The 24993-nt window shown below is 41.8% G+C and overlaps 2 protein-coding genes across 4 annotated transcripts in view; one reads left to right on the forward strand and one right to left on the reverse strand.

Annotated features, from left to right (window-relative positions):
- Positions 1-191: 191 nt before the first annotated feature.
- On the forward strand, positions 192-8127 carry LOC108037594 (sodium-independent sulfate anion transporter). 3 transcript variants are annotated; one of them, XM_017114210.2, is made up of 6 exons: positions 192-249; positions 3556-4160; positions 4215-4490; positions 6134-6806; positions 6865-7044; positions 7245-8127. In XM_017114210.2, exons 2-6 carry the CDS (start codon positions 3567-3569, stop codon positions 7358-7360), a joined length of 1839 nt encoding a protein of 612 aa, XP_016969699.1. In that variant the 5' UTR covers positions 192-249; positions 3556-3566; the 3' UTR covers positions 7361-8127. The 3 variants fall into 3 exon arrangements, with proteins under 3 accessions (XP_016969699.1, XP_016969698.1, XP_016969700.1); XM_017114209.2 differs by lacking the exon at positions 192-249 and adding an exon at positions 2497-2655; XM_017114211.2 differs by lacking the exon at positions 192-249 and adding an exon at positions 2497-2655 and having other exon boundaries at positions 7134-7358.
- The window catches only part of LOC108037593 (protein TANC2), a 65824-nt gene continuing 48958 nt past the window's right edge, over positions 8128-24993 (reverse strand). The window contains 5 exon segments of the mRNA XM_017114197.2: positions 8128-8241; positions 8243-8512; positions 8575-11921; positions 12608-12910; positions 13243-13726. Coding sequence (XP_016969686.2) covers positions 8194-8241; positions 8243-8512; positions 8575-11921; positions 12608-12910; positions 13243-13726 — 4452 coding nt within the window. The 3' untranslated portion in view covers positions 8128-8193.

Raw genomic sequence — 24993 nt, forward strand, 5'->3', positions numbered from 1 at the left:
CTGTAATAAATTGTTAAATAAAATATATTATCGTTTCAACAGTTACAGTGCTCTAAAATGCGTAATTAGTTCACTTCAACATCCACCTAGAGGGCGCCAGCGCTGTGAATTTAATTTCTGTCAACCCTAGACTTGCAGCTGTTTGGTGGAAACAATTGAAAAAACCTCGATAGTATCGAAAGAAAAATCGACTATGGTTTCAGCTCTAGAAAAAAAACAAATTTATTTGCATTTATTTCAATTTCACCGGTAAAAGTGCTTCCGTTACTATTTTTAACTTAAGTATTAAATGATATAAGCTATTAAATGTGTTAAGAGTTTGAAGAAAACAAGCAACCACGGGAGCATAGTCTGTTGTTTGTGTTTTTGTCGTTGTGCCACTTTCTTTACCCTTAACCCATTTGTTGCAAATTCTTCGAAATCTAGCTCGCGTTATAAATAAACAACCAAAACTAAACAATTGGACCCCCTGTTTTTTCTTTTTTTCACTTTGTTGACACTAACTACACTACTACAATTGACAGCATTATGAAAACTAGTTTTTTAAGGTATGCCTGCGTGAAAAGAAAGCAAAAAGTGCAGAATTCCATCACGCCGTCTGTCAACAATCGGCAATTATGTACATATGTATATCTGTATGTTTATATGTTAGTGATCTCTCCAATTGTATTGGTTCCATGACCGGAAAAGAACAGATTTCAGCAGTTTCTTCAAAGGGTTATTAAACTTTTGCGCTTTACATCTGCACGTTTTTTCGCGTTATTATGCTTTATTAATTTCGGTTACAAATTGCTGATAAGGGCACTTGACCTTAACGTTCACATGTTGATAAGGTCTTTTCTTACGTATTGACTTCGAGAACTTCCAAGGCCAATATGATTTTTTTATTTCAATGAAAGACGAAACTCCAAGTTAAAACTTGGCTACATATTTGTCTACGTATAAGGCGATATCCTTTGTACTCGGTTTATTATCCCACACTGCTCTCATTGAAGAGAAGATTTTCTAATGTGATCTCTCCATTTAATATCCCTTTTATAAAATTCATTCTCTCAATTTTTATACCCTTGCAGAGGGTATTATAATTTTGGTCAAAAGTGTGCAACGCAGTGAAGGAGACATCTCCGACCCTATAAAGTATATATATTCTTGATCAGGATCACCTCCTGAGTTGATATAGCCATGTCCGTCTGTCCGTCTGTCTGTCCGTCTGTCTGTTTCTACGCGAACTAGTCTCTCAGTTTTAAAGATATCGAATTGAAACTTTGCACACCCCCTTCTTTCCTTTGCACGCAGTATATAAGTCGGAACGGCCGGGATCGGCCGACTATATCCTATAGCTGCCATATAACTGATTGATCGGAAATGCCATAACTCTGCTGTTTGTAAAGTTAGGAAGTTGGGACTCTCTATGGGTATTATATTTGGCCAATCAATCCGACGTACCAAATTTCATAAGGATCGGCCGACTATATCCTATAGCTGCTATATAACTGATTGATCGGAAATGCCTAACTTTGGTGTTTGTAAGTTGGGAAGCTGGGATTTTCTATGGGTTTTATATTTGACCAATTAATCCGACCTATTAAATTTCATAAGGATCGGACGACTATATCTTATAGCTGCCATATAACTGATTGATCGGAAATGCCATAACTTTAGTGTTTGTTAAGTTAGGAAGTTGGGTTTTCTATGGGTTTTATTTTGCCCAATCAATCCGACATATCAAATTTCATAAGGATCGGCCGACTATATTCTATAGCTGCCATATACATAACTGAACGATTGGAAATGCCATAACTTTGGTGTTTTTAAAGCTAGGAAGTTTGGATTTTTTATGAGTATTAAGAATGCATCATATGAATAATTTTGGAGAATATAATTTGCAGAATATTCTGCAAGGGTATTTCAACTTCGGCTCCGCCCGAAGTTAGCTTTCCTTTCTTGTTTCAATAAACGCAGTTAAATTGTTTTCATTGTTCAAATCACATCATTATTTGGCGGAACTAATTGTATAAAATGCAATTCATTCAGGACTGCAAACTCAAATTGATTCTACGCCGTTTAACCACAGTAAATTGTGATAAATTGACTGACTTTTATTCTTTAGAGCTAAATAATTATGACACAAACTATATTTGTAAATTCAATTGAAAGTTTATTTTCTATATAATCACTGTTAAGCCTTGTACTATATTTGAATACTATATAAACAGTAGTTTACGTAAATACTCCTTTCATAAAATGATTTGATACTATTTTGTTAAAGTTAAAAAACGAATGGCATAACAAACAAATTAATCACGCATCATTATTGTCTTTAAATTGTAAACAAATCGTCAGCAAAGCAATGTAAAATTTAATTTACGTGCCCATATCTCGTGTTTGTATTTGCCTTTATCGATCGAGAAATTTGATCACGTTTTAGGCGCACCGAACCAATACTTTAGACTCCATCACTTGTTGAGCTAATTGAGGCAGTCGTGTGATCACTGATCAAATATTCTTCAGTCTTTGGCCAGCTCCCTAACCGATTTGACCTGCTCCAGAGCTCCACTCGTTTTCGGTGAAATAAGAATCATAAAGTCGGGCATTTGGAAAAGAACGTGCCCTTCGTACAGACAACACCATTAAAACATTTGTTTAAATAGATACGTGAGTTCTCAACGAAGTGAATTGCGTTTAGATAATAGACATTCTTGACTGTGTTGTTGCTGTGTGAAATTGGCCTTAAATGCCTTGAAATTGTGTGTTGTGTTATTTCGTTTTGTCTCGCCCTGAACAGCTAGTCAAATATCCAATTTTAAATGAACAAAGCACTAAAAATTAAAATGAAAATATCCTTTTAAATGCGATTGGTACCTAATCTACTGTTACGAAGTTGTTATTTTTATTAAGTCAACTTTCAAGTATAATTTTTGAAAGGTGTATACAAATTTTAATTATAATTTAATTTGTTCAATTTCGGTTTAACGAAATTAAAAAACCAGTTTGTTGATAACTTCGATTTATTAACACAATCTATTTTGTACAATGAGCCATTTGTAATCATCAAGGGTTCGTTTCTATTCTGGTTTATTTACCATAAACTCGTATTTCTTCTATTGGTTTGGCTTTTAAAGGGGCTTATTTATGACTTGCTTTTTGGTAATAACATTTCTTAACGTCTCTTTTTCTTTTGGCTTGTCTGTCACGCAGACGTCTCACAATCAAATGTATAATTATGCAAAGCAAGTCGTCGAACCTGCGAAAATCCCGAGATTCAAAAGTTTGTGAAGTCTAATGATTTCGGCTGTAGTAATATTTCAAATTGCCTTTAAGTTATTTATTTATCTTTTTTAACGATTGCTTTATAGTTAAAAACGAATAAAAAAAGCCTTGTTAAAACTCTGCAATTCTAAAATTCTGCACTAAAATGTTGGCTTTTGATTTCGGATTCGATTTAAATTTATTTTATTGAGCAATAGTTCTGTACCTACAAAATATTATTAGTACTACTTTTAAAATGTTTACCAGAATAAAATTATAAATTATTTTCTTGTGATCCATCCACAGACAAATCTGACATGACCCTCAGGGATTGGGCATATCGCCTGCTGCCGGGTCTGAAGTGGCTGCACGGCTACACGGGCCAGGATGCAGTGGCGGATCTGATAGCCGGAGTGACGGTGGGACTCACGGTGTTGCCCCAAGGATTGGCTTATGCGACATTAGCTGGGCTGCAACCACAGTATGGCCTGTACTCCGCGTTTGTGGGCGGCATCGTTTACGCAATGCTGGGCAGTTGCCGGCAGGTGACGATTGGACCAACGGCACTGCTAGCACTGATGACCAGCCGGCACACGGGCTTCGGTTTAGGATCGGGTCCTGCCTACGCGATCCTGCTGTGCCTCATCTCTGGCATAGTGGAGCTGGGGATGGCAGTGTTGAAGCTGGGCGCCCTGGTGGACCTAATATCACTGCCTGTCACTGTGGGATTTACATCCGCCACCGCCGTAATCATTGGCACCTCGCAGCTTAAAGGTTTACTGGGCCTAAGAGGAGGATCTGGCTCTGATTTCATCAACACCATGCGCTCGGTATTCGGAAACCTACATGAGGTGCGAAAAGGCGATTTCTCGCTAGGATTGGTGTCCATCATTGTTCTGTTGCTGCTGCGGGTAAGAAATCTCATTAATTAAGGAATGCCCGAAATTAATTTGCAATCCCATTAGAAACTCAAAGACGTGAAGCTGGACGGAAGAATACGGAGTTTGCGGACGCAGCAGCTGATAAGCGGTAGCATCTGGGTGATCGCCACCGGTCGGAATGCTCTGGTAGTGCTGGTCACCAGTGTGCTGGCCTACAGCACGTGCGAGCAAATGGAGACCTGTCCTTACATTCTCACCGGAAAGGTGAAGAGCGGTCTGCCCAACGTCTCGCTACCTAAACTCGAGACTACCATTCTAGACAGGAATGGCACCGAGATCAGGCAGAACTTTCAGCAGATGGTAAGTGAAAAAATCATGATCTACAATCTACTTAACTTAGTATGGAATACTTGTATTTTTTTTGGCTTTTTTGGGATGGCTTAAGATATATATTCGTAGTATTTCTGGTTTTAAATTGTACTTTTTTTTTTTTGGGTATGCAAATAAATTAAAATGTTTTATGCACAATTAATTATACCCGTTTGCACTTAGTTTAAATTAGTATATTATTCTTACAAAGTTTAAGTATATCCGAGAAAACAAGAAAGTTAATGCTGATAAAGTTTTGTTTTTAGCGCAACCTTGTTGCTTTAGAATAAATTTATGAAACAGCTGTGTTTATACCCTTGCAGAGGGTATTATAATTTTGGTCAGAAGTTTGTAACGCAGTGAAGGAGACGTTTCCGACCCCATAAAGTATATATATTCTTGATCAGGATCAATAGGGGAGTCGATATAGCCATGTCCGTCTGTCCGTCTGTCCGTCTGTCCGTCTGTCCGTCTGTTTCAATACCGTTTGTGAGCTCAGTTTAAAAGCTAGCGATCTGAAACTTTCACACGCGTCCTAAAACATGTGTACGCAGATCAGTTTGAAAATCGCCCCGATCGGACGTCTATATCCTATAGCTCCCATAGGAACAATCGGATATATCTAGCAAAATTGTGATATTTGCGCAGTGTAAAGCTATTGACATGAATTTTTCCAAATCGTTTTTTTATGCATACCTTGATCAGGGTAAAAGCGCGTGTCAATCGGACGTCTATATCCTATAGCTCCATAGGAAAAATAGGGTAAAATCGGTCCAAATTTTATGTTTTTCAGAATATTTCGCGCTGTGTAAAAGCTATTGCTATAAATTTTTCAAATCGTATTTTTATACATTCCTTCATCAAGGTGAAAGCGCGTGCTGATCGGACGTCTATATCCTATAGCTCCCATAGGAACAATCGGATATAACTTTCAAGAATGGAAGATATTTTGTGCAGTGTAAAAGCTATTAACATAAATCTTTCCAAATCTTATTTTTTATGCATACCTTGATCAGGGTAAAGCGCTTGGCGATCGGACGTCTATATCCTATAGCTCCCATAGGAACAATAGGGTGAAATCGGTTAAAATTTAATGATTTTTAGGATATTTCGCACAGTATATAAGCAATTGACATGAATCTTTCCAAATCGTATTTTTTATGCATACCTTGATTATGATAAAAGCACGTGACGATCGGACGTCTATATCCTACAGCTCCCATAGGAACAACAGGGTGAAATCGGTCCAAATTTGATGATTTTCTGAATTTTTCGCGTAGTGTGTAAGCTACTGACATAAATTTTTCCAAGTCTTATTTATTTACGCATATCTTGATTAGGGTAAAAGCGCTTGCCGATCGGACGTCTATTTCTTATAGCTTCCGTAGGAAAAATAGTTAAAGGCTGCGAAAGTATCCCTTTTTTCTATTTTTATATGACATTTTTGCAGTATAAAAGCAATTGACATTAAACGATGAAAATCTAGTTTATTTATGTATACCTTATTCCTTTGGCTACTTTTTCAGTTTTAGCAATTTCGGCAAAGTCTGCAAGGGTATTAAAACTTCGGCTTGCCGAAGTTAGCTTCCGTCCTCGTTTTTTTATAAGATTAAACCAATTTCTCTCCATTTCAGGTCTCGGAATTGGGTCCTTCCATGCTTATACTGCCCATAATTGCTGTGCTGGGCAACGTGGCCATTTCGAAGGCCTTCGGAGGATCCGGACTGAGTCCTACGCGAGAACTGGTTGCTCTTTCGATGAGCAACATTTGTGGGGCTTTTTGCAGTTCCATGCCGGTGACAGGATCCTTCTCGCGCAGTGCTGTTAACCACGCGAGTGGAGTAAGGACTCCCCTTGGCGGCTGCTACACGAGCGTACTAGTTCTGCTAGCGCTGGGACTGCTGGCACCCTATTTCCAGTACATCCCAAAAGCTGCCCTCAGTGCGGTCATTATTTCGGCAGTGATATTCATGATTGAGTTCGAGGTCATCAAGCCGCTGTGGCGCTGCAGCCGGCGAGAACTGCTCCCGGGTGCCATTACCTTCGTAATGAGCCTGGGAGTGGGGGTCGAAATCGGCCTCTTGCTGGGCGTGAGTGCCGATGTGGCCTTCCTGGTTTACCGGGCCGCCCGTCCCGATCTGAGTGTCTCCAAACTTCAGACCTGTAACGGCATCAACTACATACTGATACGTCCAAAACACAGTTCGCTGTACTTTCCGGCCATTGAGTGGGTTCGCTCAGGAATCTCCAAAGCTCTCACCACGCACGGAACCGCTCCTGTTGTCCTGGATTGTGCTCATGTGCACGGTATGTTTTATAATTGGGTTCTTAATCTAGATTTTTAAAAATGTTCTTGTACTTTTAGATTTCGATTTCACGGCAGCTCGAGGCATGGGATCGTTGCAAAAGGAACTCGCTAAGGCGAATGTGCCCTTGTTCTTAATGAGTGCCCACAAGGACATTGGTGTAATCCTGAAGGAGTCGACCAACTTTGATTTTCCAACGATAGAGTGCCCCGATGACTTGGAATTCCTTTTAGAACAAAGTGAGCCCAGTTTTGATGGATTCCCCTCACTGATCTTTCATACTGCACAAAAAATTCACGCTTATCATTTCCTTCGCTTTCATTTGCAGCTTGCTCCTCTGTTTGATTACTTCCAAAACAACAATGCCACATCTAGCACCCTCCATCTCAATTAATTCCGATTCTTAACTCGTTCTGTAATTGAAATTTTGTTTTTCCAGCTCCCGATTATGTTCTGCATTTGCAGATCTCAGTTCCGCTTGTCGAGTCGCGTCTGGTACATTGCGATGCCGGAGAACCAACTGAACTGAGTAAACTTAATGGAAAAACTACTTAAAAATCAGAAAGCTCATATTAGAGCAAGTCAGGATATTGTTAAATTTATATGTACTTGCGGCACAAAATCTTATTTATGGCAAGTTCACCTGCATTGCCTAACACTAGTTCATTAAAATTCTATAAGAAATTCTTTTTGGCATATGAAGCTCTCTTAAATTCCTATTGCTTTAGTATGAAGCTCTCTTAAATTCCTATTGCTTTAGTATTTATCTCGACCACATTTCATGTCCAACTATTCCATTCCTGTGTTATTTTCCCTCAAATATATTAAGTTTACATTGTACATATATATATCTACGTAAGGCTTACATAATTGTTTAAAATATTGTTTTTAATTACAGTTTTATATACTTGTTCTTGAATTAAAAAAGTTGTATTATAATCTGTTTTGTCTGTGCTCGTTAAAATTGTATGTTGAACATAAGGCTAATAAAATCAAGCTTAAAACTATGCACCCTAAATTTAGAAAACATATTTCAAGAAAATAGCCCAATGCATATCCCCAAAAGGCTGCACCAAATTGTAAAAGTAAAACAATTTTTTTTTTAAGTTTTTTATTCAATCTTAAAAAATGCGCATTTATTTGATATTTGTTATCTATAAGAACTGATGCCAATGTTAAACCGGCGAATAAAACTAATTTTTACATGCGTAGACAAAATTAAAAAGACAAAATTAAAAGAAATTACAAAAATAGTTTCAGCTTGTTTAAATAAAAAACATTCGAAGGCAATAAATAGCAATGAGTAAGGTCTATGGTAGCTCTTAAGTAAGAATAGCGATTAATTCAAAGGGGATACGACGAGTACAACACTACACAACAATCGACATTTACAAATCGGTGATCTCGTGGTGAGATTCGTAAACGGCGGATGCCCACGCCGCCAATATTTAACATCCTGCCGGACTGATCCTCGCTGCTGATGGTGATCCGGGTGAGCAGCTCGGTCTGGATGCGCTTCAGCACCTCGACCACTTCGCAAAGGACTCCGCTCTGGGCGGCCTGCTGCATCGCCTCATTGGCGTCCACCAGCGCCTCATTCAGAGCTCCCTGCTCCATGCGCGCCTTTGCCCTGGCGTAGTATCCTTCGTAGCTGTGCGGCTTCTGGGCAATCGCCTGCGTGGCCAAATCTATGGAGGCGTCAAGTTCCTGAAAAGTAGAGAAATGGCTAATTAGGAATCAATTTAATTTTTTTTTTTCCTGCTACTCACATTCAGTTTTCGCTTGCAGCGCGACAGATTCAGCAGCAGATTGGTCCGCAGCTGGGCGAAGATGGCATTCCTCTCGAGCAACTGCTCCAGTCCGGAGATCTTGCGCAGGGCGTACTGGTACCGATGGGCGGCCTCCTGGAAACGGTTCTTGCGGTACAGCACATTGCCGTCCTCCAGCAGTTTGTTGAGCAGCACCACCAGGATCTCCGGCTTGCCCATGGCCATGCTCCACGTGGTGGGTCCTAGCTTGGCGCCCTTGCGCAGGAACACCTGCACGGCCTGGATATTTCGGCAGGCAATCGCGCGATCCAGCGGCCTCATTCCATGTACATCGATGTGTTCCAGGTTGCCGCCCTGCTCGAGGATGTAGAGCACCAGACTGGCGGCTCCCTGATATGCGGCCAGATCCAGGACAGTACGTCCGTTGTGATCCTCGTGATGGCGGTTGCAGCCATGCTCTATGAGGGTCTTGGCCGCCGCCAAGTGTCCTCGCAAACAGGCCCAGCTGAGGGCCGTGAATCCCTCGTGATCCTGGGCCTCCCGGGCCGATCCCCGTGCCAGCAGCAGGTCCACCAGCTCCAGGTGACCCTCCTCCGCCGCGATCATCAGCGGCGTCTTGCGCGTCTCTCCCAGCGGTTCGTCCAGCAGAGCACCACGCTGCAGCAGGTGCTCCACCACGCTCCAGTGGCCCTCCTTGACGGCCAGCCAGAGGGCGGAGTATCCCTGGCGGTTCCTGGCATCGATCTGGGCGCCGCGAGAGAGCAGGATGCCCACCACATCGACGCATCCGTGACGGGCGGCGGCGGTCAGCGCCAGTTCCCCACTGCTCGGCTCCATGCCATTAACGTCCAGATCGAACTCGGTCTCATTGAGATCCAGTAGATCCTCCAGGATCTTGCAGTGTGCCTGCGCGGCTGCTCCAATTAGAGCCTGTTGCAAAGCCACCGATCTGGTGACGTCCTGGGAGTGCGGACGCGGCGACCAGTCGCAGGCCAGCAAGTACTTGACCACACTGAGATGACCCATTCGAGCGGCATGGACCAGGGCACAGCGCTGCGTGATGTCCAGTTGACCGAGGCTACTGCCCGCGGCTACCAGCGGACGCACTACGTCACAGTGGCCACGCATGGCGGCCAGGATCAGAGGCGTGCAGCCCTGGCTGTTGGTCAGACCCACATCGGCGCCGAACTCCAGGAGCAAACTGACCATCGGCAGGATTCCCTCGTGGGCAGCAATGCAAAGGATCGGAGCTCCTCCCATGTAATCGGTGCGGTGATTGGGGGAAGCTCCTGCAAGGAGAACCAACCGGGAAACCTTCAAGTTCGGACTGTAGACATTGCGCAGGGCGCCCAACGAGGAGGATATGTTGTCCGCCGCGCCAGCCAACCAATAGGATTGCAGATCCCTTGGAGAAAGAAGAGTCAGACTGGTTCCGCCGTACAAATGCGCCTTGAGCATGTGGTGACCCAGTTCCAGGGTGAGTTGCGGCGACAGTGGCGCCTGCAGGCGGGACAACCGGAAAGCGATGGCCGCATGACCCAGCCGGGCATCGCAGAGGAACTTGTTGGACTCGCCCTCGTCCCGCCGCATCAGCCACTCCCTCAAGGAGCTGTGAAAGAACATGTAGGTGTTGTCCAACCTCTTGATGAGGAAGCCGTCCAGCAGTTTGAAGCGCTGCATGAAGTCCGGCCAACTGAGCGACTCCCGTCCGTGACCCAGTGCCTCCATGCTGTAGTAGATCTCGTCCAGCGTCAGTGGATACAGGGCTGCCAGGCAGACATTCAGGATCGGAGCAGCCTGCTCGAAACTGCGGGCCGTGGGAAAGCGCAGGTTGAAGTGCAGCAGAAAGATCTGGGCGAGCGAGACGGGGAGCACCTTGTAGCTGGACGATTTGATGACCAACTGGCCGCGGGCGATGAGATCCAGGATGAGCTTGGCGTACAGCATGGAGCCCCTGCTCAGGGACTGCAGATGGGACACGAACTTGGTCTGCGGTTGGCCTCCCGCCTGCGAGTTCTGGCCACCTCCTCCGCCGATGTTCAGGCGGATCTCGGGACTATCCGCCAGGCGGGCGCCTATGTAGTCCAGCATGTCCTGCTGCAGCGCCTGTCCCCAGCTGTCCAGGGTCAGTTGCGTGTAGCTCGGCGCCTTGACCAGCTCCAGCATCTGCGTCCTCACGGTGGCCACCAGCTTCAGCCAGGCCGGAAAATGCGGCGTGAGTTGGGCCAGGAAACTGGCAATGGTGTGGCCGTGATCGGGACGATGGTACTCGGCCTCACACAGGGCATCCACCAGGATGACAGCCACCTTGGCGGGTATCTTGCCCGATCGGTGCAGCTGAGCCAGTGGCTCCAGAATGGCCAGCTTCATCACCCTCTCCGCATCCGCGATGCACTCGCGCACACTGAGGATGTCCTGGAGGTGCGGCTCCGACAGCAGGTAGTCCCTGTAGGCGGTCAGCTGGGGAGCCTGGCACAGTTGGGCGGCCAGGGAGTGCACGAAATCCGGCACCTGGCAGGTGAGATTGGCGTCGGCCTGGCAGAAGTGGTAGCCCACCATGTGGGAGGCCAGTCCCCGCATGCGCTCACAGTGGGCGCCCAGCTGGAGCTGGCTATAGATGCCATCGGGATCATCCTGCATCTGCCGGCGGCCGAAGCAGGAGTACTCCACCAGCTGCAGGCAGAAGGCGGTCTTCCCGGTGCCCGGTTGTCCGTTGATGAGCACCACCCGTGTCTCCGTGCCGAGTAGGATGTTGGACAGCTGCTGCACAAGCCACTGGCGACCCACATACGGAGGATCCGGTTCCTGCAGCGGCACCTCGAAAAACAGGGGCTTCAGGGCCAGCTGAACCGCTGCCAGAGTGGAGGCAGTGACTCTGGATCCGACTGCTGCTGCCGCCGAGGAGCTGGAGCTGGATGCCTGCTGACCACGCGTCGATCTCCTCACATTGCCCTTGCGACTCTTGCTCGGCAGCGCCTCGTAAACGTGCAGCATGGAGCAGCCGGCCTTGAACTTCCCGCACAGACTCAGTGCATCCTCCTTGACCCCGTGACTGGTGGCCACCGAGAGCTGACTGCCGCTGAGCATCCCGGCCCCGCTGGCCAGCGTCTGCTCCGGACTGACGTTCTGCGAGGAGCCACTCGTGGTGGTGCTGGCCGCTCCCACTCCGCTGCTGCTGGTGGTGCTGGTCGTGGAGTGGGCCGAGATGGGCTCGCAGCCACTGCCGCTGCTGCTGCTGTTCCCATTGCTCCCGGGATCGTTGAGCAGTAGGCCGAGACGGGCGTGGAGCTGGTCCTTCTGCAGCTTCTCGTTCAGCAGCGAGGAGTGGTGGTCGAGGGCGTCGCTTCCTACAGGGGAAAATAGAAAACAAATTAGATGTGTGGATCATGATGAGGTAAGCATGCAAAGAACAAACCGAAAGTTATAAAATATCAATTAGGACACTTTTCGTTATACATTTTTTGGAACATAAATTTGAATACGCAAAGAAAAAAAATTATTAACAGTATCAAATTCATGGTTATGCTTATACAATAAAGATACAACTTAGGAACATTCTAAATAGAAAATGTTAATTTAAATTAAATTTTTAGAATACTATCTTTTAAACTTCTCAATTTAATTTTTGGGTTTATAAAGACATTCTTTTTGAGAACTTTTGATTCATTTTAATATTGTACATATTATACAACAAATTAAAATGGCTTTAATATATTAAAATATTAAATTCCTTTCAAAAGTATAAAAAGAGTTATCGATTTAAAATAATTATAACCTCATTATTAAGACACTTTTAAAATAAGTTAAATAAACAAAAAATTAACTCAAAATAACTTCAAAGGCTTAAATTTTATTATAAGAAAACTTAAAAACCCCTTATTCAATAGTTTCAAAACAATTCAAATTAAAAACATGCAAAATCGCCCTAAAAAATAGGAACTGGTCGAGAAAAAGGTGTTAATGAACGACAATGAGGATGCAGCATGCGAACGACAGAAACTGGAGGATGCACATAAGTGGAGCGGAGCCATGCCTGCTAGTTGGTTCAGTCCCGCCTCGCTCGAATTGGAGGAGTTGACGCTCCACAGGGACTTGATCTTGCCGAAGACCAGCGAGGACAAGTGACCAGCGTATACGGATGTTCCAGCCAAACTGAGCCTGTTCAGGCGGTTCTCGCTACTGGCTCCATGACGGGCCGAGGTCTTCAGGTTGTGGTTGCTCACGTTCTTGCGACGCCTCCTGGTGACCGCCGAATCCGAGCAGGTCGATGTATTCAGGGCATTCGATTCCTTGCCCACCGTCTGGTTGTCATGGTGGTGATGCTGATGGGGATGATCTAATGATGGATGCTGGGTGAGTTTTACTGTACGAGTACGTTTGGCAATGAAACCAAATCGTTTCAAGTGCTCTAAATTATGCTGTGAATTCTTATTGTACCAATTATAATTTAACCTTTATATTGGTTCCTAACAAATACTTATTTGTTGCCTTAATTTAAGAATCTTCTCATTAAATAAACCTTTGTTATTATTTTTCCTTTGAATAACTAAATAGTTGTGGAAATTGTTAACATTTTCTTGTAAACTGTGGCTCTCCTCAAAAAAGTGAAAAACTTTTCTATGGCAAAGCTTGAACCTGACCCCCAGTTGAACCCCATTCTGAACTTACCGCCGGATAGGATTGATGCCGTGTCAATGGGACAGCCCCCGTTGGAGGCAGTGCGTCGATGGCCGCCGCCCACTCCTCCAGCTCCGCTGCCTCCTCCTCCTCCGCCGGACCCACCGCTGCTTCCTCCAGTGAGGGCGCTGCGCAGATTCTTATGGTTGAAGAACCGCCTACGCGTGGGCGGAGTGGCAAAGGCCGGTGGAGCGGCACTCAGTTCGCTGTAGGGCACCGCATGGATGTTGTGGCTCAGGCTGCTGCTGCGACTGTGGCCACTTATGCCGTTGCCGTGGGCCATCAACTGCTTAGCGGCGGAGGCGACGGCTCCTCCGCCGAGGTGGTGCTGGTGGTGCACATCCGCGGTGACCGTCTGTGTGGTGCCGGTGGAAAACCCACTGCTGCCATTGGTGGAGCCCCCCGCCCGGGGCAGTTTGCCATTGCTCGCATAGCGGTGGTGGTAATCCGGCGACTGCGACTCCTGGCGGTGCTGCTGCAAGAAAATGTGCCAATAGAGTTAAAAACTTATCATTGATGAAAGTTGATGTACAGAGAAAAAATATCGAAAGTCAAATGGAAAAAGTCTGTGAATAATCTACTCCTCAGAATCGACTTAGTTTAATCTTAAAACCTTTCCTTATTATATTTTCTCACGTTCTTTTTACTATTGAGTATTACATCATAATTGTACAGATATTCCTACGCAATTTATACTACTTGGTATTTTTAATCTCGATACCTTTACGATTTATTTTTATTATGGACTATTTCTTAAAATTTATACTTTTTGCATTTATCAAAATGTCTACAAAAAAGACACTCATCGGATTGGATATTGGTTTTAATCGCCATACCTTTACTTATAAAAATATTTTACTTTTTATTTGAACGGCTTACAATTGTTCTTTTGAAAAGGGTTTTCTTAAATACAAGTATACAATTTCACAGATATTCGCTCGAATTTTTCTTCTATTACTGATTTTCTTTATGTGTAGAGAGTGAACAGCTTTCGTCAAAGTTGAGCAGGCCCCAAAGGAAAGGCGTTGCTCTTTGATTGGTCACATGTGTGGGCCATCCTAAGATGAAAGCGTTCAAATGGCCACAGATCCAAAGCACTCATAAAGCCAACGAGGCGGTTCTTCTAGGCATTAAACCCACCTTGTTGCAGCCCTAAACCAAAATATTGTCAGACTTATCAAGACTACAACGGCCCAGACATAATTATCATGTCAAGATCAGGCTGGATTGGTGGGCACACTTTGAAAAATTCCCACTTGTTGCACTTGACGAAATACATTTTACCTTGATCTTTTATGTATTGCTCACACATATCTTATGTTATTTTGTATTTTGCAATGGGAATAGTAATTTTTTCAAACACTTTTTACACCCAAAGGTGTGGAGAGCCAAACATAAGTTTTAACAATTAGGGTGTTAAAATATGCTGTGAAAATGTGAGGCCAGCCAAAGTTTCAAAAACTAACAAGACCTGCAAATATTAAACAATATAAACGAATAAACATATCGGTTCAAAAGAAGCGCTTGTTTAAATTAAACAATGCTTTTCAAAGTCATTGCCTTAAAAATGGCTTTTAATATCATGTTATTTTCGGGGCAAGTGCTATTTAACAAGTATTTGTTCTGAGTGCAGCTCTGCCATTCAAAGCCTATTGCCTGTCCAGTTTGTGGACTGGTGTCCTCCGAACTGACGGGACACAAACCGAAACCAATTTCATTCACATGCGCCACAAATGCCCCTCCATAGGGGTCTTAGTCATCGCCTAGTCTTTGGCTCCTTTGGATTGGGGGCTTTCGTCTTAATGAACTGCAAATCATTTTCTGTCTGCGTTGGTTTTCGCCTTCTCTTGTTTTCCTCCGACTTGGTTTCTTTGGTTTTGGGTAGGCCGCGAGACTGGACATGGCACCGAAAACGTGATTTTCAGACCAAAATCGGTAACAGAAACAGAAAAGGAACCTGAGAACCAGTTTCTGGGTTCTGTGTGGGATAATAAGATGAAATTGGTTGGCTCCGCCAGACGGAGTCGAGGGCCATTAATTGACGGGCAGGAGGTGTGTGTGGAGGCAGGCAGGTGGCTGGAAGCTTTGGACTTTGGAACCAACGAAGGGTCTGTTATGAAATTAATTGAAAGCAAAGAATCGCCAGGGATCGAACTTTATTTAGACCATCGATTATGGGCTTAACAAAGTTGTTGAAATTATGGTTAGGTTAGTAAAGAGTGCCTGTCTTTGGGAGCTATTCAATTTGGCCCGTTTGATGATTGTGATTTGGCTAAAGAACCCATCTGACAAGTTGGCCCGCCTGCGGATGTCTGAGTGCTCTGGTTCTCTTCCACCAGCGGATGTCTGGGTTCAGTCACGACCACGAGTCGCCCACTTCCGCTGGAGGATGTTTGGCTGAGCCAGTCTGCCCACAGACTGTCAACCGACTAACTACGTCCACAAGACTTTTCCTATCCATCATACTGCTTAACAGAAGTTCCTCCTTCGAAGATTCCAATTTAAGTTAAGGTATTTTCTTTAAACAATTTAAAATCCTAAGTCAAGTACTTATTGCTGTGTAAAAAATGTTTTTATCTGAGATTTGAACTAAACATATTTAAGTTTAGCAAAAACATTCACTGTTATATTTATTAAATTTGTATTTTTCAAATTTTTTTCAGAAAAAGTTAAGTACCGATAAAAAAAATGTTAACTTTAATTGATCTTTTTCTTTGTGTAAACTGTTTTTTCTGTGACGAACACTCTAAGGTCTCTGTGTGTGAGTATGATATGTTCGACAGGCTTCAATCTTGAATCTGCGAGCTACCGGGATCAGCTGGGGAATTCCATGGCGCTGATCTCCTATCCATCGATCTGGGGATCAATAGATCTGTGGGCTGAGTTCCGCCTCTATCTCATCGTAATTAAGCTGCGGTTCGCTTTGGTCCGTTTCGATGCGCTTCGCTCAACCCCAAACCAACCCAACCCAATCCGATCCGATCCAATCCAATCGAATCCAATGCCAGACCAAGAGCCCACCCAACCCCACCTTTCTTTCTTTCACTCGCATGGTGGAAAGGCTTTCTTTAAACTAGTTCGTCGTGGGGTCTGGGATCTCTTATCGCTTCCCGCGGCGGCGTTTTAATTGGCCCCATCACTTTGATTAAGTTGTAGCCGGCACACGAGCCGTGCTTCGGAAAATAATTAACAAATTATGCCTGCCATACATGGGGCCGTGGAAAATTTGAAAATTGAAAAAAAAAATCACATCTCCAAAGGTGATTTTCACTTTTTCCGCTCGGCAATTTGTCCGCGTGGAGACACAGAGAAAGAGGAGTTGCCGCTGCCACCGTGAAAAAAAGCTTCATAAAATTTGCACTGCATGATGGAGATGATCGGAGTTACTGAGGTGGAAACAGGATGCCATTAAATAGTGTAATTTGTAAAGGAACACAGGTCAATGTCCATTACACGTTATGCGATCATAATGTCTTCAAAAACTAGTTGGGGTGTTTATACTATATAGTGCTTTTAAATATATTAGCTATCACTTGAATCAATCGGTAACTTATTTTACTTATTTAACATTTTTAAGGCTTATCAATTTTGCACATTTTTCATTTAGAAGCTCTTTAAAGAAGCTATTACAAAATAATCTGAGCTCACAATTCTATAAATCCTCCATCCGTACCTGGTATTGCACCAACCCACTTTTAAGTCCAATTTAAATGCTTGGCAAATTATAATCGTGAGAACACACCAAAAGTTTTTATGAGGAACAAATCACGTTAGAAATTTATGAACTGTCAACCGTTTGGTTGAACTTTGGCCGCTCCCAAAGCGGCAAACAAATGAGCAGAATGAGCCAATTGACCGACTGACTTCCAGCCAGAAAACTACTATATATCGGGCATAAAACAGCAAAGCCGAACCGGATCGGATCGAAATGGCTGGAACCCCAAGGGGAGTCTGCTCCTCCGTCTCCGTTGCATTGAGGCGCAGGTGTAATAATGCCAGCTGCCACAGAGCCGGGCCAGAAAAAGCCAGTAATTGTAATATGACAAACCCGCATTAATTTGCCCGCAAAAACTGAGGCAAAACTGAAACTGAGAAAATCGGCAAAAGCAGACTCCAAGACTCACACTGTAGAAAATATATAATTTTTAAATAGATTTATAAAAAAATTAAAATATTTGACTATAGGACCTAAAACATTAAATAAAGAGTTTGCACTTGTAGTGCTATGTAAATTGAGTAAATACTAAATATATAAAAATATTTTGAATATTTTTGTATTGTTTTATTGTGATAGTTTAAAATTATGTTTTAGGTGAATAAACGGTGTCTAAACATTTTAAAAAGTAAAACGCTTTTTTACAAATTTCGTGTTACGTATACTTTTTAAAGGGTTTATCATGTTTTTATCTTGTTTGAGATATAACATGTAAAATGTTATAACATTTAGCTTTCAGTGCAGGCAATGCAATTACAGCGGCGGTATTTAATGACCGAGTCCACCGAGCTGGCAACAAGATTAATGGTTCATTCAAGAATTCGATTTTCGGCCACAACAACAACAGCAGGTTTATATCAAAATGTATTTTTTTTATGGCATGCATTTTTTTCTCCTTTAAATTATGAAAAATAAAATATACATCTCATGTTTGGCCGCGGGGCGTTTGCGAGAACAACAACACAGCGTCACAGAACTTGGCGGTCCCAGACATTGTGACACCAGCCAAATGCAGCACCACCAGCAACTCCAATCCCTGGCCAAGACTCGTTTTGGCCACTTACACGAGGGTGTGGGCCCGGCCAACTGGCTGGCTAAATCAAATGATATTTCAACAACAGTGGCTTGTGTTGAAAAATAATTGTTTAAATGTCATAAAATAAACAACGTAGACCCAGCGGAGGGTCAACAAGTGTGGAGGCCTGCAGAAAATCGCAATCTGGTCAAATTGAATAGAGTCGAAAGCGCTGGCCAAAGACTTAGATCCCATTACAGATTAATTAAATTGAGAAACTTATCGAGAGCATATTGGAACTGGGTTTAAGCCAAAACCATTTTAAGTGCTCATAATTATATAAATTAAGACAATTCATTTAATGATATCTTTTGAAACGTGAGGCATTTAAATTTAATTAAAATTTAATAAATTCTGAACGCTAATAAAGTTGATTAGAAAAATCGAAATAAATTTGTAATATCAGTAATTACCACAATAAATGTAAGTTGGATCAACCTAAGTAGTTTGTCCCATTAAACTAAGTTTCAAGATATCTCACATTATTTATCCATCGATTTCCACTTGAACCGCCCTCTAAACCTTGAAATCATTACAAAACACCACTCAGCATTATTCATCCATGGCAAATGTTTATGATCACGAGTCGCATATGGATGGAAATGTTCGAGTATCATTTAGATGGAAGCATTGGCGAATCGCATGCAAAGGCTTTTGTGCGATTTTAAACGCGCTGGCATTTCCAAACCGCCCGTAAAAATCGCCCACTTTGCATTCGGCATCTAATGGAAATCGTCGTGCTCGTTGGCGGTTTAAAAAAGTGCCCATTAATGTTGGGTCCCAGCATTGTTGGTACTCGTATACCAAATTTTGGCTAATGCATGCGCATTCTGGCCAACAGTTCGATTGCCAAATCTTCTGGCTGGCATTATTAAAACACATTTTTTTAGTATTGTAATCATGCCTAGAATGTTTGCCAAGTCTGAGGTGTTGGCTCAAATTGGTTTTCCTTGTCTTACTGCACAGAGAAAAAAATGAATTAGGAACTGTTATCAGATCGACAAATAACATTAAATCCAAGCTGCATAATAAACACATTTTTTTCCGTGTGGGGTTTGTCCACTTGAGTGGAGTGCACCGAAATCCGAGACAAGACAAACAGCTCAATGCAAAGTGATTTCGGCACTCACTTTGTTTAATTAAGATTTTGCATTAGGCTGTGGACTCTCTGATGTCAGCCCAATTTGAATACCAAATTTTATGAGGATCACCGAAACGTTAAAATGGATTTGCTATTGAATTGCAGTCAGGTGAAAGCTTTCGCTCTGCTACCGGTAAGTGGAATAGCTTGGCTAACAATAAACAAGAGCCGAACATTAATCAGTTGGATAAACAAATCAAACTGGAAAAATGTATAGTAAATAAAGTTTTTGGGAGGGAAGCATGTCAGCAGCTATGGCGGACAATTCGACAATTGCAGCCGAATTGAGTGAGAAATTAAAGTCCGCGTCGGCGATACATGACCATAATTAATTGACAAGCTGGGAATTTTGTTTTCCATTGGCAATATAAATCAATGCTGGCCGATGGAAAAATGCATGCTGAGCCTCTTTACCGCTGCGAACATGGCCACGAGCGGTGAGAAAAATTAATGCATTTACTTAACGATCGATAAATCGACTCGAAAAAGCCGCTCGACGACAACCGAATTGCGCAAAAATATTATGACCATCGCCATGTGGCATATATCAAAGGCCTCCGCCAACTGTAGGCCAAGATAATCCAATCCAGCCAGATCAACAAGACCGAACACCCGACCTGAGAAATTGTTTCTCAACATGCAAATGCCGTGCGATTTATTCGAGGAAGCGGCTCGCATGCCAAAACCACCGGCAAACAAACTAAATCCGAAAACACCCAGAGTTAGAGATACGCGGAGATAAACGGGTGAGATGTGGAGACAGTCAGGTGAAATGGGTGAGAAAATATACCCATATGCTATACCCAGTATGCTAAAAATGCAAATGCAAATGCATTTGCCAAGTGCGACCAGGCCGGGCGAAATTAAGTTGTTATTTGCCTGGCTCATTTATTTATGGCATTTGGAAAGTTGACAATCCTTTCGCTATCTGTCATCTGACCCATCGGACTTTGGACGTCCACCAGCTACCGACTTCTATCTCTCGCGGAGATTCACCCATTGAGTTGCAAATTGATTTTCCCACCAGCTTTCCCATGAGCGGGCCAGATTAATAGTGTACTCGTCTTCCCACTGTGAAAACGACTCAATTCCTGGTGCCGAACTCATAACCCGAGGAATGGCTTTTCACAAAGGCCCATTAAAAATTATAACTACGTGAAAGAAGGCGCACAGAAATCATAAAAGCAAATAAGCCAAAGTTTGGAGAATATGACATAAAAACGTACTTCATTTTGTTCGTTAATCAATGGGCATTTTTTTAATTGCACCAAGGAAAAGTATTACCTAATTATGGTAATACTTTCTTTCTTTATTACCATTTTAATGCCCGATAAACACTACAAGGTAAGGAGAATAAATGTTAAATTTAATAGTACCTTCGACAAACCATTTCGATGAGAAAAGTTTATATATACAATTACTTAGACTTATAAAATGTTGAAAACGGATTGAATCATTAAAAGTGTTTTTCTACGACTTGAAGAGAGCGATCGGTAATTATTCAATTTTATAAAAAGGAGCTGATTGATTAGGTATGTTGACCAATACTTCGTTTTTTATAACTGCAATGGTATTTAAACTTCGGCTTACCAAAGCTACCTTAATTTCTATTTTAGGATATTTGTGATCCTATGCAAGCCATTTATTCTCCCCTTGAAATTTTATTACATCATTTATTGTTTCCCTTTCTCTTTCTATAAAGTTTTAAAGTTAAAATGTGAACTTAATATCTCAAGTGCAATTGCTTTGATCAATTTGTAGATAACAAATGTGTAATATAAAAACATTCCCAAAATTCCAGATTAAAGCTGATTATCTCAACGAATTTCTTTTACTTAAAAAATATTTACATATTAATATAATAAGATATTATTTTTTACGTTCTATAAATGCTATAAATGCTTATTAAGCATTGAAGTAGAATAATATCTCCCTTTTATAAACAAACCATTCTTTTAACTGTTTTTAATGATTCCATTTTTAGATCCCATTTTTTTTGAGTGTAGAGCTCGGCTTAGCGTGTCATCGCTTGGGATTGATGGGAGCATAAAGGTACTCTCACTCATCACACTCGCGGGGCGTCTTCAGTATCACGGCGTTATTGATTTCTGGGAAAGTGAAATGCACTTCGGTGCGGTTCAGTGGGGATTGGCGGTTATGGGTTCGGGCACTTGAGGAAGCGTTAACGTAACGAGAACAAGCTGGGGCATAAAATGCATTGCCTTGCATTGCGCACTTTTTGTGGCGGCTTTCTAATGCCATGGCCAATACCTGAGAGTCGTGGTCAGGTCGGTCATTTATGACCCCTCTGCTCGCTGGATTTCCCTGGGAGTGTGAAACGTGCTCGGCATGCCGAATGCTAATGCTAATGGCAATCGTAATGGCACTGCTCAGGGAAATGGACCAGGCACTCCCGCAGACATGTGCATCCACAAACACATCCAAGTCCACATCCACATCCAAATCCATATCCATCCTCCAGTCGGTTAAGTACTCCACTTGAGCCCGGCTTAGTTGAGCGTAAATAATCTCGAGATGCAAGTTGCCACTATTGACTTATGGGTCAGGTGGAAAGAAGCATTGGGCACGCTCACGCTTAGTAAAACCAACTATAGAGTGCGGCTCTAATGACAAGGAAAGGTGCTGGGGGTTAATGAATTTATGGGAACCTTAAAGTAATTCAAAAGCGAATTTTTTCAAGCATGAGAGTTTTTTCAGACAGGTAAAAAGTGCATGTGCAGAGATTTTAATACGTTCAATATGTCGACCTCATTTGTAATATATTTATTATCAATGAAATAAATAGAAAGAAAAGAAAGTGTTGTAATATTACATCGGATATGGTGCAACAACTGATTCTGAATATTCTTTTGTTAGCAAACTTAGATAAGAAAAAAGCTAAAGCATGAGATTTAAGCTCAATATAATTTTGACGTTTTATTAAATCAAAATTAAATTAAATCTATCCAATAAAAATTTGTTGTAATGGTATATTTAAACATGTTAATATTTTTAATAGTTTTACTTTAGATATTCAGTTGTGTACAATTTTTTATTATGTTTTTTGGAGAATAGTAGGATATTAAGTTAATGCTTGTTTAAAAGTCATGAACAAAAAGAGCTTATAGTTTGGTGTAGACTGATCTTTAATAATGCATCTGTTTACTTCACATTTTTAAAAACATGCCATATCTGTGATATTTTTCAGAAACTCAACACTTCAATTACAAATACGCAACCAATCAACAAACCAGCGCATTTCCCAATTTAATTAGCAGCATTTTAGGTAAACAAACCGCCGACACTTTAACACCTTTTGCCAGACAAATCCGGAAACGGTCCCTTGGCCCTTGGACTTTTTGTTTACCTTTGGCTTAGGAAAAGCTTAGAAAGTGAAAACTTTCATGATCAATCCAAATTATAAAGGCCAAGCCAACATGGAGCGTTAATTGCAGTTCGTGGCTTGCACTCTTGTAAACAATTTTAATTTTGAAGTGTAATTATTTTTGCTGCTATTGTGTTCAATTTTGATGGTGTTAATAGAGCTACGGTGCATTTTTTATGCTAATGGATTTCATTAAATATTCATGTTTGTGTGGTAAAATAAAAGAGGGCTTTCAAGATGTGCTGCAGTATAAAAATAAAATTGTAAAAATAATTTTATTACTATAATGCAGTCCTATCTTAAACTCTGAAAAAAATGTAGTTCTCACGATCTGGTCATGATTTGTAGAATATCAAGAAGAAAACATTAAGATATGGAATTTTAAGACCATTGTGAATACTTTTTAGTTGTTTTTCTCCGTGTAAAGCTGTGAACTTTGTTTGGACTTAATTTTCTCTGCATATTATGCAAATCTTTTCACCCATTTCGCCATCGCTTCATCTGCTTTCATCCAAAAGTGTCTGCATGTTTTATCACTTTTCGCACAGCCCGCAGTCAAATTTATTTGAGTCAGAAACTTTTGCCCTGCCCTTTTGGATTCAACTTGAGTTGGGTTGGGTAGGTGTGTTTTATCCGCTGGCTCTTTCTTCGCCCGACTTAATGATTAATTTGGATACATGTATGTTTTATATTTCGCATTTATTGTGCTTTGGCCTTTCTGCAAGACATCTTGTACCCGACAATGGGGCTCATATTTCTGCTGACAAGCCAACTGATGTCCAGGTCTTGTCTTTCTGAATTCTCCCTTTTGTGGGCCCGATCGAAAGCGACTTTCTTTCCATTTATCACGGCACCGAAATTTGGCTGTTGAGGCCTTTGTTTTAATCGCTAATTGCACTTTGTGGCAGGCCTCAATTTACTTGTTGGCAAATTGAAATTTGGGCCAATAAAGATAAGCCGTGTAATTTGTTTTATATTTCTGCGGATTATGTGGGCAGTTCGTTTGTATGGATTTTTGGTTTATTTTGAGTTTAATTACTGGCCAGCTGAAGTCAAAGTGAGTTAATTTGATGTGGGTGTGTTTATGATATGGCAAGGATTTTAATCAGAATTGCTTCGTAAATTATATTTTGCCATTAATTTGAAATGGCATATGGCAACTTGGCATTTATTTGTATTCACTATTTAATAAATGACTTGAAAAATTACCCCTATCAATGGATTGTCGATAATCAATTTTATGGTCACAGACAGTTAGCAGTTTCTTAACAGGATTTTGTAATTAAGATTAACTATTTACTACCTTTTAAATTGCGAATAAGGAAAGTTAAGTGATAAGCAAAAGTTACTATTATTTACATCGATGTATCTAAAGTGATGTGTCCATAAAAGATAATTTGTTATTGTGGAAGTGAAGTTGTGATATTTCCCCAAGTGGCCGAAAGATATATGTTATGACTTGACCCATTCCATTAAACCACACATTGTTGCCACGCCTCCGTTTAGTGCAAAATAGATAAATGTCAAAGAGGCGGCTAATGAACATATTTCGCGGCATTTATTGAACAATTCCAGCAATTTACGTTTATTAGCGGCCCACAACTAACTCGCAAAACGCTGTGAAGCCTTTGACTCATTTGCATTTTGCATGCAAATGTGGTCAGCACACATAAGTGTTTTCCAGTAGCTCAACCTAAAGCCAATTAGCGACATATATTCACTGGTGGCCTTTGCTTTGGCTCCTTGGGCGATTTTCCAACTACAAATCGTTTTAGCAGAAACAAAAAGTTCTTTTTATGCCAGCCTTAATTACAGTCCAATTCTGATGGAAGATATTCAGAAAATTGATAAATTGTCGGTTATGAGAGCTGTTTTTAAAGCGCCCAGCAGGTGGCGCTTTGAGTGTGCGCTTGCGCGCGCTTTTTGTCGCCCGCAAGTCGCGCCGGGAGTTCAATGACGCGTTTGTGGCTTTGTTGCAATAATCAGTCGCTTGTTCGACATCGGATTATGATAGTAAATGATATGTTGGCTATGGCTATTTTCATTGTGCATTTAAGCCTGATTGCAGCCATTGTTATGACCGTAATTAAGCGATTGATTGTTGAGTGAGCGAAAGTCAATGTGTATGTTGTGTGTATGTTATAAATGAGGGGTAATTTAATGGCAATGCATTCTAACATATTACTTAGACATGGAAAAAAAACATTTATTTTAATTGGATTTCAATTATAATTAAACGGTAATTATTTCCTGGAAGGAACTTACTTCTATAAGGTTGCAAAACCAACAAAAGGAAGTGTATATCAAATTAATTTCCAATTTTATTATGAAGTTTTAAAGGTGAATTACGAAATAGTAAACTAGTATAAGCTAGCAGCTTGAATAATTTAATTAGTTGGAAAGGGAATGTAATACTGACACCTAAT

This window comes from Drosophila rhopaloa, unplaced genomic scaffold (genome assembly GCF_018152115.1).
Source record: "Drosophila rhopaloa isolate 14029-0021.01 unplaced genomic scaffold, ASM1815211v1 contig_163, whole genome shotgun sequence".
Classification (NCBI taxonomy): domain Eukaryota; kingdom Metazoa; phylum Arthropoda; class Insecta; order Diptera; family Drosophilidae; genus Drosophila; species Drosophila rhopaloa.

Excerpts from the sequence above, each read along its gene's own strand:
- LOC108037594 (XM_017114210.2), top strand. The coding sequence starts at position 3,567 with ATGACCCTCAGGGATTGGGCATATCGCCTGCTGCCGGGTCTGAAGTGG. Across the intron at positions 4,161-4,214 it reads TTGTTCTGTTGCTGCTGCGG|AAACTCAAAGACGTGAAGCT; the intron begins GTAAGAAATCTC and ends CAATCCCATTAG. Across the intron at positions 4,491-6,133 it reads GGCAGAACTTTCAGCAGATG|GTCTCGGAATTGGGTCCTTC; the intron begins GTAAGTGAAAAA and ends TCTCCATTTCAG.